The 12,361-nt window shown below is 50.3% G+C and overlaps 1 protein-coding gene across 1 annotated transcript; it reads right to left on the bottom strand.

Annotated features, from left to right (window-relative positions):
* Nucleotides 1–722: 722 nt before the first annotated feature.
* Nucleotides 723–12,047, bottom strand: CEACAM18 (CEA cell adhesion molecule 18). Its single transcript, XM_036274981.1, has 7 exons — nt 11,996–12,047; nt 10,117–10,467; nt 8,168–8,446; nt 7,193–7,469; nt 6,075–6,089; nt 5,886–6,002; nt 723–744 (listed from the first exon to the last, which is right to left on the bottom strand). The coding sequence occupies exons 1-7, from the start codon at nt 12,045–12,047 to the stop codon at nt 723–725; spliced, it is 1,113 nt and encodes a 370-aa protein (XP_036130874.1).
* Between the last annotated feature and the right edge of the window lie 314 nt (nt 12,048–12,361).

Genomic DNA, 12,361 nt, shown 5'->3' with positions numbered 1-12,361 from the left:
AGCAGAGGCCAGAGTCTGCTGTATGACTGTATGACTGAAGAGCACACTGAGCAGAGGAAACAGCAGGTGCAAACACTCAGAAGCAGGAGGTTGACCAGTGAGTGGAGAAGCATCAAGTCCCTGGGATTAGACAGAGGGAGGCAAGGGCCAACAAGCAGGAAATAAATTTGGAGGAGTTAGTGCACATGTTTTTTTTTTTTTTTTTTTTTTTATTGACTTTAGAGAGAGAGGAAGGGAGAGGGAGAGAGAGATAGAAACATCCATGAGAGAGAACATCAATTGGTTGCCTCCTGCACACCCCCCACTGGGGATCTGGCCCACAACGTGGGCATGTGCCCTGACTGGGAATTGAACCGGTGACCTCTTGGTGCATGGGATGACACTCAACCACTGAGCCACACCAGCCAGGCAGTGTGCGTGTTAATCACGTCTGCACATGCCAGCTACTGGGGGCATTTGGGTACCTTTGAGCTGAAAAAGGACAAGATCCAACTTCCATTGTCACAGGGACCTCTGGCTGCTGTGTGGCAGGTTCATCAGAAAGGATGCTGGTGGCAGGAACCAGGCTGCCACGGGGGGCGGGGCCTGGTTAGCATCTGGATGAAATCTGAAGTTAAGGCTAATGGGACTTGCTAATCAATTGGGAGTGTAGTATGAGTGACAGGAAGGCATCAAGGACACCTCTGAGATTTTTGTCCTTGGCAGGTGGAAGAATAGAGGTGTCAGTCATTGAGGCTGAAACAACTATAAGAGGAAGAGATATGGGGGAGCAAAGGAAGTTCAGCTTCAGTGCGTTGAGTTTGTTTGCCTGTTGGACAAGGGGGTGGGGGTTACAAGCATACTGTTGAATCGAAGTCTATAATTCCGGAGAGGGGAACAGGCTGCAGGTACGGATTCAGGAGCCATCCACCTATAGATGACACAAAGCCCATCTATGGATGAAATGACAAAGTGACATTGAAGAAGGAAAGAGTCTGGAGCTGCTCTGATGTTTAGGGGTCAGGGAGGTGAAGGGCTTCCATCAACATTTCCATTCCTGGAAAATGTTGCTGTCTTGTCATTAAATTTAGAGAAAGCACGTAAGTTGCCTGCTGCTGCCAAGTCCAGAAAGGCGAGGATTGGGAGATGAACACGTGGATTTCACGGAGGTCACTGGTGTTCTTGATAAGAGCAGTGTGGGAAGTGGTCGTACGTATGTGTGCCTGTATCTTAATTTGAACAATCAAGAGAAAATGGGAAAAGCGAAGACACGGATTCTGTTGTGTGGTCCAGCACGTGTCCCGTTCTGCTGTGTGAGCCTGTGTTTGTTCCTGTTGCTGCTGAACCCCCATGCTTCAAGCAGGAGTTTCTCCTGGCTCCAGAGGTAACCAACACCAATCCTTGCACACTGAGGTGCCTCCTCCTGCAATGGCCCATCCGGCCTTCCCCTGCCTCTGTCTTTGAAAGTCCAGCTCGAGGAGTGAACTTCAAGCAGGAGCTCATGATCTCCCCCAATGAAGACAAACCAAATGAATGATCCCCAAATGATCCTACCACCCGCTGACGCATGAAATGGCACGATTTGAAACTTTACCTACAGCCACCCAACAAGGAGAGGAGAATGTCACAGCAGTCACTTCATCAAGTTGGCTTGATGGAAAGAAAGCAAAGGATGGGACGAGCCATTGAACATTCCTTAAATCTGTACCTGGCCCTGGCCGGTTTCGCTCAGCGGTTAGAGCGTCGGCCTGCAGTCTGGAGAGACCCGGGTTCGGTTCCCGCTAAGAGCATGTACTTCGGTTGCAGTTTGTCCCCGGCCCTGGTTGGTCGTGCGGGTGGCAGCCACTCGATGTGTCCCTTCACGTCGATGTTTCTCTCTCTGTCTCTCCCTTCCTCTCTCTCCCTCCCACACTATCTGTACAAAAATGGAAAAATATCCTCGGGTGAGGATAAAAAAAAAAATCTGTACCTGAACCCATTTAGAACAGCACCAAAAACACGAAGCACCAAGGAATAACTTTATTGTTTGGGGTTTTTTGTTGTTGTTGTTCTGTTAATCCTCATCTGAGGATATTTTTTTCCATTGATTTTTAGAGGGTGGAAGGGAGGAAGGGGAGAGAGACAGAGAGAGATAATTTATTTGAATAGAACCAAGTGTATTCAATTGGGAAAGACAGAAAATTTTTCAGCCAATGGTGGTAGAACAAGTGCCTCAAGGTTTGGGGGGAAAAATGCATCTTATGAATTGTATAATTGGTTTATATAACTGGAATCTGCGTCTGTTTTCTGTGGTTGTTCATCCTTACCTGAGGATATTTTTCCATTGATTTTTTTAAAATGTGTTATATATGTTTTTATTGATTTTTTAGCGAGAGAAGAAGGGAGAGAGAGATAGAAACACAGATAGATATGAGAGAGAAACATCCCTCAGCTGCCTCCTGCATGCCCCCTACTGGCGATGGAGCTCACAACCCTGGCATGGGCCCTGACCAGGAATCAACCAGCAAGGACCTCTCAGTCCTTGGGATGATACTCAGTCCACTAAGCCACACCAGTTGGGCTATTGGCTTATTTTTTTCCTCCGATTATAAAAGCAATTTATACACTTTGTGTGTGTGCGGGGGGGCACCTTAGAATATAAAGTAAAGTGTGGCCCTGGCCAGTATGGCTCAGCAGTTAGAATGTCAGTCATGGACCACTGAGTCTAGGGTTTGATTCAGGTCAAGGGCATGTAGTACCTCAGTTGCGGTTCCTCCCCACAGCCGGTGGGGTTGGGGGGGGGGGCAACCAGTTGATGTGGCTCTATCACATCAATGTTTCTCTCTGTCTCTCTCTCCCTCCCTCCCACTCTATCTAATGATAAATAGAAAAATGTCCTCGGGTGAAAAATAAAAATAAAAAAATTAAAGAGTAAAGAAGGGAATTTAGAGCTAGCACTATTAATAGTTAACGTTTTCCATAGTTTTAGTACAGGTGTGTATATACGTGTGTATACATGTAAAACGGTGGAAAACACACACACACATATATATATATATATATATATATATATATATATAATCTATAGCAGTAAATTAATCTACACTTTTTAATAACCATGGTCCTATCGGAGGCTGCTTTGCACTACACATTAAGTTGTGAGCGTTTTCTGCATCAGTAAGGGCCTTTCCCCAGCACGGGTCCTAACAGGTGACAGATTAGTTCAACGTGCTGTGCCCCATTTAAGCAATTCCTGGTTGTGGGGTATTTATAGGTTGTGCTGTTTCCTCGCCACTGGCAACGCTGAGTTGGGGCATCTTTGCAGCATCTCCGATGGTCCACGCGTCGGGTTAAAGAAGTGGGGACGTTAGAATCACCTTTGCTGGTGGGGAAGAGGCGTTGGAATTAGAACCCAGAGCTCCGCGCTCGACCTGCCCCAGCCTGCAGCCCATTGGCCAGCTCTGATGGACAGATGGAGCAGCCAATGGCCTCGCTGTCCGTGATGTCCCAGCCCAGGTCTCCAGGAGCCTCAGTCTCCCAGCCTCAGTGTGACGGTCCCTGTTCCCTCTCTTCACTGCCCGCCTCTATGAGGACTCTCAATCTACCCCTTCTTACCTCCTACCCCCTCTTACCTCTTGCTTATCTGGCCTCGTCCTCCAGGTCTGAGGTGGACATTCATATAGGTTGGCTTGCCCTATGGGGAGAAATCAGGAAAGAAGTCACGTCTCAGGTCCACAGGAAACAGAGAAAGCAGGAGAGACCTGGGTATATGAGGGGTCGCTTCTTCCAAGCCCTCCCCAGGAGAAACCCCAGGAACAGATAATGAATCTGGGATCTAAACCTCTCCACTAAGAGTCCTCAACGTTCCCCATACTTTTTGATACTTCTGAGGTTTGACGTTCACAGGAGGAAGAGGACATTGGGCAGGGGATGGATGGAGGGGAGGAGTTGGCACTACCTGGCCTAATTACTGATGATGATGATGATGATGATGATGATTTCTTTTACACCTATTATATGTCAGGCACGATGGCAGGTGATTTATAGAAATTATCTTGAACCTTCCCAACAGTTACACAGGTAGATATTTTAACTCCGTTTTGCAGGTGGAGAAGCAGAAGTTCAGAGAGGTGACATCACTTCCCCAAAGTCACACAGCAAGAAAATGACAGAGGCCTATATTCCAAACCTTGCCTAAATAGGAATTTAGGCCTATATTCCTAAACCCACGCCTCTCTCTGCGTGGATGCTATACTGAGAAACTCAGCCCATGGAGAAGGTGTCATTTCTAAGTGGAATGGGACAATGAAGGTGTTGGCTTGACTCCTGGCTACGAGGAGGGGGTTATGCTTGGCTAGGGAGCTTCTTCCGGGACGTAGAAGAAGAGATGAACCAAATCTCCTGGAAACACTCTTAAACTCCCGAGAGTTTATCACAGCCAGTTTAGGAATTGTGCATTGAATAATAATGGTATTGATAGTCATAACAGCATCTAAGATTCTATTGAGTGCTTCCCACACGCCAAGCCTTGTTTCAAGGTCTTTATCAGTAATACCTTACTTTATCCCCATAGCAGATATCCCTGTGAGGTTGGTACCAGTATTACTCCCATTTTACAGATGGCAAACTAAAGCCGACTCGCCTGCTATCACACTGATGGCCACTACCGTAATCGTCCTGATACGGAAACCATACAGCGATCAGACATGGGCTCAAAATCAAAATACTAAAACAATAAAAAGGATGTATCTTCTAAAATCTTCCCCCTCATCACCACAATCAATACCGTCATCATCAGAATTACTATCACCACCATTGTCCCCATGGTCACCACATCATAACCATTATCATCATCATCCCTGTCGTCTCCACCATCACTGCTATTTTACTTTATTTATTTATTTTGTGGTACGTGCCCCTAGCAGGAACCGAACCCGGGACTCTCTGGTCCGCAGGCCGACGCTCAACCGCTGAGCCAAACTGGCCAGGGCGCTATTTTTAAAATGTATCTTTGTTGTTGAGAGTACTACAGATGTCCCCCCTTTTCCCCCCATTGACCATCTCCTCCCCAACTGGCTTATTTCGCTTAGTTTCATACTCTCCAGGTCCGTCTATGCTATTTTTATCATCTACGACAGCGGTCTCAACCAGGGTAGTTTTGTCCCCCGAGGGACCCCTGTAACGCCTAGAGTCATTCTGGGTTTTCTAAACCGGGGGTTATGGTGGTTGTTGCTACAGACATCGAGTAGGTAGAGGCCAAACCTTTCACAGTCCACAGGATGGCCTTACCCCCACAACGGAAATAATGATCTGACCCTAAATATTGATAGTGTTGAGGCTGAGAACTTAGTTCACTCAGAATGTTGCTAATTCCTTCATCCTCCAACATGTATGTCTAACCTTCACATCACCCTCCAGGGCAGGTGTCCCCCTTCACGTCCTCCACGTGGGGCTAGGAGAATCCGAGAGGAGAAACGCTCTGCTCAAGGTCACCCAGCCAGCCTGAGGCAGAGCTGGAACTTGACGCCAGATATTAACCACCCCTCCGCCCAATCCCCTGCCCCTGTGTCGTTGAGCCCTGCTACCTGTTTCCCCAACTTCACTTGGTAACCAGTGACTACCATGTACCAGGCACATTCTCACAGCTGCCGTTCTAGGTGGACCTCAATGTCTACATTGTAAACCAAAAGAAACAGGGATGAAGAAAAGTCCCTGGATGAAACTGTACTGTTATTTTAGAGGCATGGCTGACTCTAAACCCTCTCTGTCTCCTGGCTGGCTTCTGGCCCTCAAGACCTATGTGTCTGCCCCATAGGGTCTCTGACAACCCAGTTCCAGGCTTGTCCCTTCCCCCCTCACTCTGCTGCACCCTCTCTGCGTCCCAGACCCCAAGCAGTGCCCCACCCTTGAGCCAGGATGATAGGCACCTGGTGCAGAAATGGTTGATCAGAAGGTAGATCAGGACTCCGCAGAGGTAGACACCACCCAGGACTGTCATCACAATGAAAACCACCACCACGGGTCCTGAGAGGAAGAAACCTGTGCTAATAACAGGGGCTTTCCCTGGGAAGAGAGAACACAAGAGGATAAGGATTACCATTCAGCCATCCCTTCACTCACCCACTAACCCTCTGTAACCCACACACCTGTTCTTCAAAGATGTATTCATACTTGCTACGTGCAGAGCACTGTTCCAGGTAGCAGGGATTCAACGGTGAACAAAACAAGCATCCTAGCCCTGGCCAGTGTGGCTCAGTGATTAGAGCCTTGGCCTGCACACTGAAGGGTCATGAGTTCAATTCTCGAGCAAGGGCATGTACCTGGGTTGCAGGTTTGATCCCCAGCCCTGGTCAGGGCATGTGCATGCAGATGGCAACCAATCAATGTGTGTCTTTCACATCGATGTTTCTCTCTCTCTCTCTCTCTCTCTCTCTCTCTCTCTCTCTCCCTCCCTCCCTCCCTCTCTCCCACTCTATCTGAACATAAATGGAAAAATATCGTCAGGTGAGGATTAAAATAATAATAATGATGATAATAATAATAATAATAAAAGAAATGTCAGAGCGGTCTTTTCAAGGTGCCATACCCACTGCTGTCTCAGATTGCCGGCTATCTGATGATTAAATGATGGTAAAAGATTCAACCCTGTCTCTGCTTATGGGCTTAGTGACGACAGGCAGCAACAGACCTGTTTGGGGTCCGCTTTGAAAACCACATCACATCCCAGCCAAACGCCTTCTCACTCTGCACCACATCCCCTGCTGTCCTCCCATCAGCTCAGAAGCAGCCCACGGGGACGGCTGAGGGCATGGGCCATGCGGCCAGACTGCCAGGGTTTGAATCCTGCCTCCTCAGCTCTCTGGAACTGAAACCTTGCCTAAAGCACTCCAACACCCCCAGCCTCAGTTTTCTGGCCTATAAAACGGAGGTGACGCTCACCATAGACACTTACTCCGGAGGGGGGCTGGGAGGGTCGCACAGGTCGGAATGGTGGCTGGCACAAAGTGAGTGCTCCGTCACTGTCACTGTCGGCTGACTCACCTCTCCCTGGAATTTACCCCAACTCTGACCTGAGGGCTTCAGCGGGCGGGCGGGCGGGAGGATTTCCCCCGACTGCTGTGAGCAGGGCATGGTAAGGCGGAGATGGCATGCCCGAGGATGGGCACTGGCTAGGCAAAGGCACGGAGGGGGCAAGATTTGGAAAGTGTGAGCCCCAGAGGGGGCGCAGCTGCACTTACAGGGTTTCCGGATCCAGATGTCCTGGTACAAAAGCAGCTGGGTCACTGGGTTCTCCACGATGCATCTGTATTTGCCCATCTGCTCCCGGGCCAGACTCGGGAGGCTGATGCTCGCCTCTGAGCTCAGGATGGAGCCTTTGTGGACCCAGCGGTACTTGGATCTTGGGCTGGAGGTGGAGGAGCAGTTCATCTGCACCTGGGAGCCAATCTCAGCGGACAGGACGTTGCCTGACTTCTCTGGCATCGTCCTCACCATCATGTTGTCGGGTCCATCTGCAGAAATGGGAACGGTGTTCCTGACCACCCCCCCAGGGTCCCATCTCCTTCCCTCAGTGCACATGTAGTCCTTCCCCAGCCAGGAGGTACCCCACCCTGCACCCCAAGAGGATCCCTAGATCTACCCCAGGTGAAGCAGCTGGACCAAGAAGAACAATAAAAACAATGTCTCGCATTATGAAACGTGTGATATATGGGCCAATCCCGCGGTAGCCATTTACATCATAAAAACATAGGTGTGGAGTAGAATCGAACGCATCGGGCCCGCTGCATGCCGGGCACTGTTCTAAGTACTTTACACGTTCACTCCAACCCATGTGATGGGTCCATTTTATAGATGAGGAAGATGAGGCTCAGAGATGACAGGGGATTTAATAGTCTTCTACTGATCTATAAAAGGGTTAAGCAAGTCCCCCAATGGCCCGGGCGGAAATTCCCCAAACAGCCGTAGCCTCTGGGACCTGGGGCCTTGTTCAAACCTCCAACAGATAAGCAGTGTGCAAAGGTCAGAAACTGTCCTCCCTGTGAAGTCCAAAGAGCCGAATGGCCAGAGTTGGGGTTTGAAGTCAGATCCCTCTGGGCTGCAGGCTGGCTCAGGACATGACCACTCTCTGGTTCTTCCTTTCTTATCCCGACCTCCCTAGAAGACCCTAAACCCACCCCTGGCTTCACACCCATGACCCCAGACCACTCACAATTCACAGTCAGGAAGAGAAGTTCGCTTTTCTGAGGAATGCCTATGACACTTTCTATGGCACACTGAAGGAGAAAGTCATAGCGGCTGAGCTGGTGGATGACGAGGGTCTTGCCGTCTGGGGAGATCGTCATCCTTTCATTGCTGAACACCCGTGCGGAATTCACAAACCACTCGATGGTGGCATTGGTGGCATTGGTGTGGCAGAAAGCGGTCAAGGGATCCAGGTTCTCTGCCAGGAAGCTGGTGTTGGCTGAGATCACAGGGTCGCTTTCCAACTCTGTGTGAAGAGAAGATTAATGGCAGGGTCTGCCGCCCTGGCCGGTTTGGCTCAGTGGTTAAAGCATTGGCCAGCAGACTGAAGGGGTCTTGGGTTCAATTCCCAGGCATGGGCACGTGCCTAGGTTGTAGGTTCAACTCCGCCCAGTCTGGGTACTGCGGGAGGCAACCAATCCATGTGTCTCACATTAATTTTTCTCTTTCTCCCTTCCTCTCTCTCCCTCCCTCCCTCCTTCCCTTCCACTCTCTCTAAAAAAATCAATGGAAAACTATCCTCAGGTGAGGATTAAAAAAAAAAAAAAAAGTGACACCTGGCCATTTTGGTTTAGCAGTTGGAGCATTGGCTGCGGACCAGAGAGTTCCAGGTTCGGTTCCCGCTAGGGGAACGTACCAAAAAAAAAAAAAAGTGGTGTCTGTCTCTGGGGTTTGGAGTATATTGGGGGAGAAACCAGGAGTTGTAAAATGGGGCCTGGGGTCTTGGCAGGAGATCATCCTTGGAGCTAAGAGGCACAGAGAAGTAGGGAGTGGGCACAAGGCAGTTAGATGCAGGCACTTGCTTGGACCCATCGTCCTACGTGCTGACCCATCGCTGGAGCAGCCCCTGAAACAGTGGTGAGTTCTTGGCATGAGCCTGTGACCCAATGGTTGTTTCTGAAGCCCCACATCAAGACATCCCTCCTGAAAAGCCGTGAGCAGAATTCAGTGAGATGTTGTATTTGGACTCTCCACAATGATTGCTCTGCAGCCCGTCTTCTTGACCAGGACTCCCTCCAACTTTGCAACAGACCACCATTGTAGATGCTACTCCCATTCTACAAATGAGGAGGCGGAGGACCACAGAGGGAAGACAAAGTCCCAAGGCCAAGCCATACATACAGGTGGGACCTGTGACTCACTTAGAGAATATAGCAAAGATGATGGCTATCACACCCATCATTACCTTTTGTCATATAAGATTTCCTAGTAGACAAGAGATAAAGAGAGCCCTGGCCGGTTTGGCTCAGCGGTTAGAGCGTCAGCCTGCGGTCCGGAGAGACCCGGGTTCGGTTCCCGCTAAGGGCATGTACCTCGGTTGCAGTTTGTCCCCGACCCTGGTTGGTCGTGTGGGTGGCAGCCACTCGATGTGTCCCTTTCACATCGATGTTTCTCTCTCTCTCTCTCTTCCTCTCTCTCCTACCCACTGTATCTGTACAAAAAAATGGCAAAAGGTCCTCAGGTGAGGCTGAAAAAAAAAAAAAAGAGATAAAGAGAGTTTGGCTGACCTTGAGGAAGCAAAGAGCCCTCATGTGAAGCGCTTGTGTACAGAGACACACTTGAGGATCAATGTTTATGAGCCAACATTTAGGAGTACAGGACTTGGCTAAGCCACGCCTGAAATCTTGACGTACAGAAACTGTGCAATAAAAATAGGTGATTTTTGCTGCTAAGTGTGTGCCTATTTGTTATGCTGCCCTGTGAACAGATAGTTAATAACCTACAATTAAACTGGAGCTCCTGGAGGTAGTGAGTGACCCGTGCCTGAGGGGGAAGCTAGACAACCACCTGCCAGGGCTCCCAGGGTCATCTGGAGGTGGGTGGGAACTTGGACAGTAAGATCTCCAAGGAACCTCACTCCCAAAGTCTCCAGGACCAACTCTTGCCTTCAGGAAACAGGGCAACCTGTCAAGTCACCTTGAATCTCCAGCCAGCCGGTTGCTCTTTGGCTCCCATTGCTGAGGTCCACTCGCACGGTGTAGTACCCCGTGTCATTTAACATAGAGTCCTTGATCTCCAGGTTGCCCTTCTTGGTCACATTCTCCCGGCCACTGAACATGGGCCCAGACCGCCAGGAGCTGGAGGGAGGTTTGTAGCTAACAATCATATTTTCCGCACTGTCATTGGCACCTCGATGCCAGATGTATTCCTGAATGCCCTCAGGGACATTCTGGAGGTGCAGGGAGCTCGAGAATCCCTCGATATTTACAAATGAGATGATGGAGATTTGGGCAGAGGCCTGGCAGATGCCACAGGCCAGAAGACTGGCTGAGGAAGACAGAGAGAGAAAGAGAGAGAGAGAGAGAGCATGATTAACACCACCAACGCAATGATCCACACAGACATTGGTGAACACTCCAAGGAATTCTGTCACCTGAATGACTCCCCAGCCTGTCCCCTCCTCTCCACCTGCTCAGCCCCTACCCTGGTCCATTTCCTCCTTGTCTTCCAGCCTGGACTCTTCCTTGGACACAGCCTCCAATCTATCCTCACATGACAGTTATGAAGATCCTTATAAAGTCCCAGTCGTGTCCAGCCGGTGTGGCTCAGTGGTTGAGCGTCGACCCACACACCAAGAGGTCACTGGTTCAATTCTTGGCCAGGACACATGCCCAGGTTACGGGCCCGATTCCCAGTAGAGGGCATGCAGGAGGCGGCCGATCGATGTTCTCTCTCATTGATGTTTCTATCTCTCTCTCCCTCTCACGTCCTCTCTCTCTGAAATCAATGAAGGAAAAAAAAAATTAAAAAAAAAAAAAAAAGGCCCAGTGTGGCCCTGCTTTACTCTCTGCTCAAATACCATCCTTGGCTCCTCAGTGCTCTCAAGAAGTTCAAAGTCCTAGAGTGTCTTTTGGACTCATCTAGACTCCTTTGGGATCACATCTGTCCCACCTCATCACCCCATCTACTCCCTCACGCATGCATTCATACTCATGCAATCATGTATTCATTCATTCATCAGAAGACACAGCACCCACACTGTGTGCCCCAGGCATGCGCACAGCTGTCTCGACACACCACACTTTCTCTTGACTTCAGGCCTTCACTCATGCTGTTCCCTGTTGCTGGCGTACTGATCCTTGCTTCCTCCGTGTTGACTCGCTTCTACTCATCCCTCAGTTCTCCGCTTCGAGGTGTCCTCCTCCCCGGCCTGGGTCAGATGGCCCCAGACTCCTGGGCTCCCCTCCCCCCACCCACCACGCTAGGTTATCAGAGTGTGGTGATCCATCTGCGCCTGGCAGGCACTGGATGTGAGTCCCAGGAGGGCAGAAGCCAGTGGGAGTCCCCGGGATGATTACCTGGGTGGATAAGACTCCCCCAAGACTGTCTACACGGCTTTGGCTTAGCACCTAAATTCAGTAGAGTGAATGTGAACGGAGGTGGGGATCTGTTATCGCCACCCGAGAGGCGGACAGGCGTCTACTGCTCTGTGACCCCTCAGCCTTGGTTCTATGGAGGAGGCAGAAATACCTGAGACCTCCAGTTCCAGGCCTCCAGGTGTGGACACCGGAGGTGTTCAAGGACAGTACACAGGGCTGCCAGCGACACATGATAGATGTTCGTGTCCGGGGGATGCAAAGGGTCCTGGGGAAAAGTGAGGGGTTGGGAAGGGGTCCAGCTGGAGAGGGGGAGGAGGGAATCAGGGCAGATGGGACACCCAGGGGAAAGTTGTGTGTGTGTGTGTGTGTGTGTGTGTGGTATGCCCAGGTGTGTGAGCTCATGAATGTCCTGGCAAGGGTCCTGTCCAGTCCCCTTCACCTTCCCCCTCCAGTCCTGCTAGGTCGCTTTCTCTTACCCACAAGGGCCAGCTCCCTCCAGGGGCTGCGTCTGGGTCTGGGACGGGGCATGAGCTCCGCTGTGTCCTCCTGCTGGAGGGATCTCTCCAGAGACCCGGAAGCCACCTCCGCCCTCTGCGCCTTCACCCACCTGTGTCTCTGGCCTTGAGCTGCTGGCTCCATACCCCTCCTGCCTTGGGGGCTGAACTCTGCACCGCAGGAGGGAGGGGCTGGGCAGGGGAGCCTCTGGGGAGTCATTCGTTATCTTTATGACTTTGTGTTGCCTTTATTTACTTACTTATTTATTACCTATTCACACTCTTCTGTCCCCGTTACAAAAATAAAACAAGGGAAAACCACACACACACACACACACACACACACCC

This window comes from Molossus molossus, unplaced genomic scaffold (genome assembly GCF_014108415.1).
Source record: "Molossus molossus isolate mMolMol1 unplaced genomic scaffold, mMolMol1.p scaffold_m16_p_21, whole genome shotgun sequence".
Lineage (NCBI taxonomy): Eukaryota > Metazoa > Chordata > Mammalia > Chiroptera > Molossidae > Molossus > Molossus molossus.
This window is presented reverse-complemented; position numbering and strand designations above follow the sequence as displayed.

What these genes read in the sequence shown, in the direction of transcription:
- CEACAM18 (XM_036274981.1), bottom strand. Translation starts at nt 12,047, where the DNA reads ATGCCCCGTCCCAGACCCAGACGCAGCCCCTGGAGGGAGCTGGCCCTT. An exon ending in TCTCTTCCTGACTGTGAATT is followed by an intron (nt 7,470 to 8,167) that starts GTGAGTGGTCTG and finishes CCATTTCTGCAG; the next exon opens with ATGGACCCGACAACATGATG. An exon ending in ATCAACCATTTCTGCACCAG is followed by an intron (nt 745 to 5,885) that starts GTGCCTATCATC and finishes TTCCTCTTATAG; the next exon opens with TTGTTTCAGCCTCAATGACT.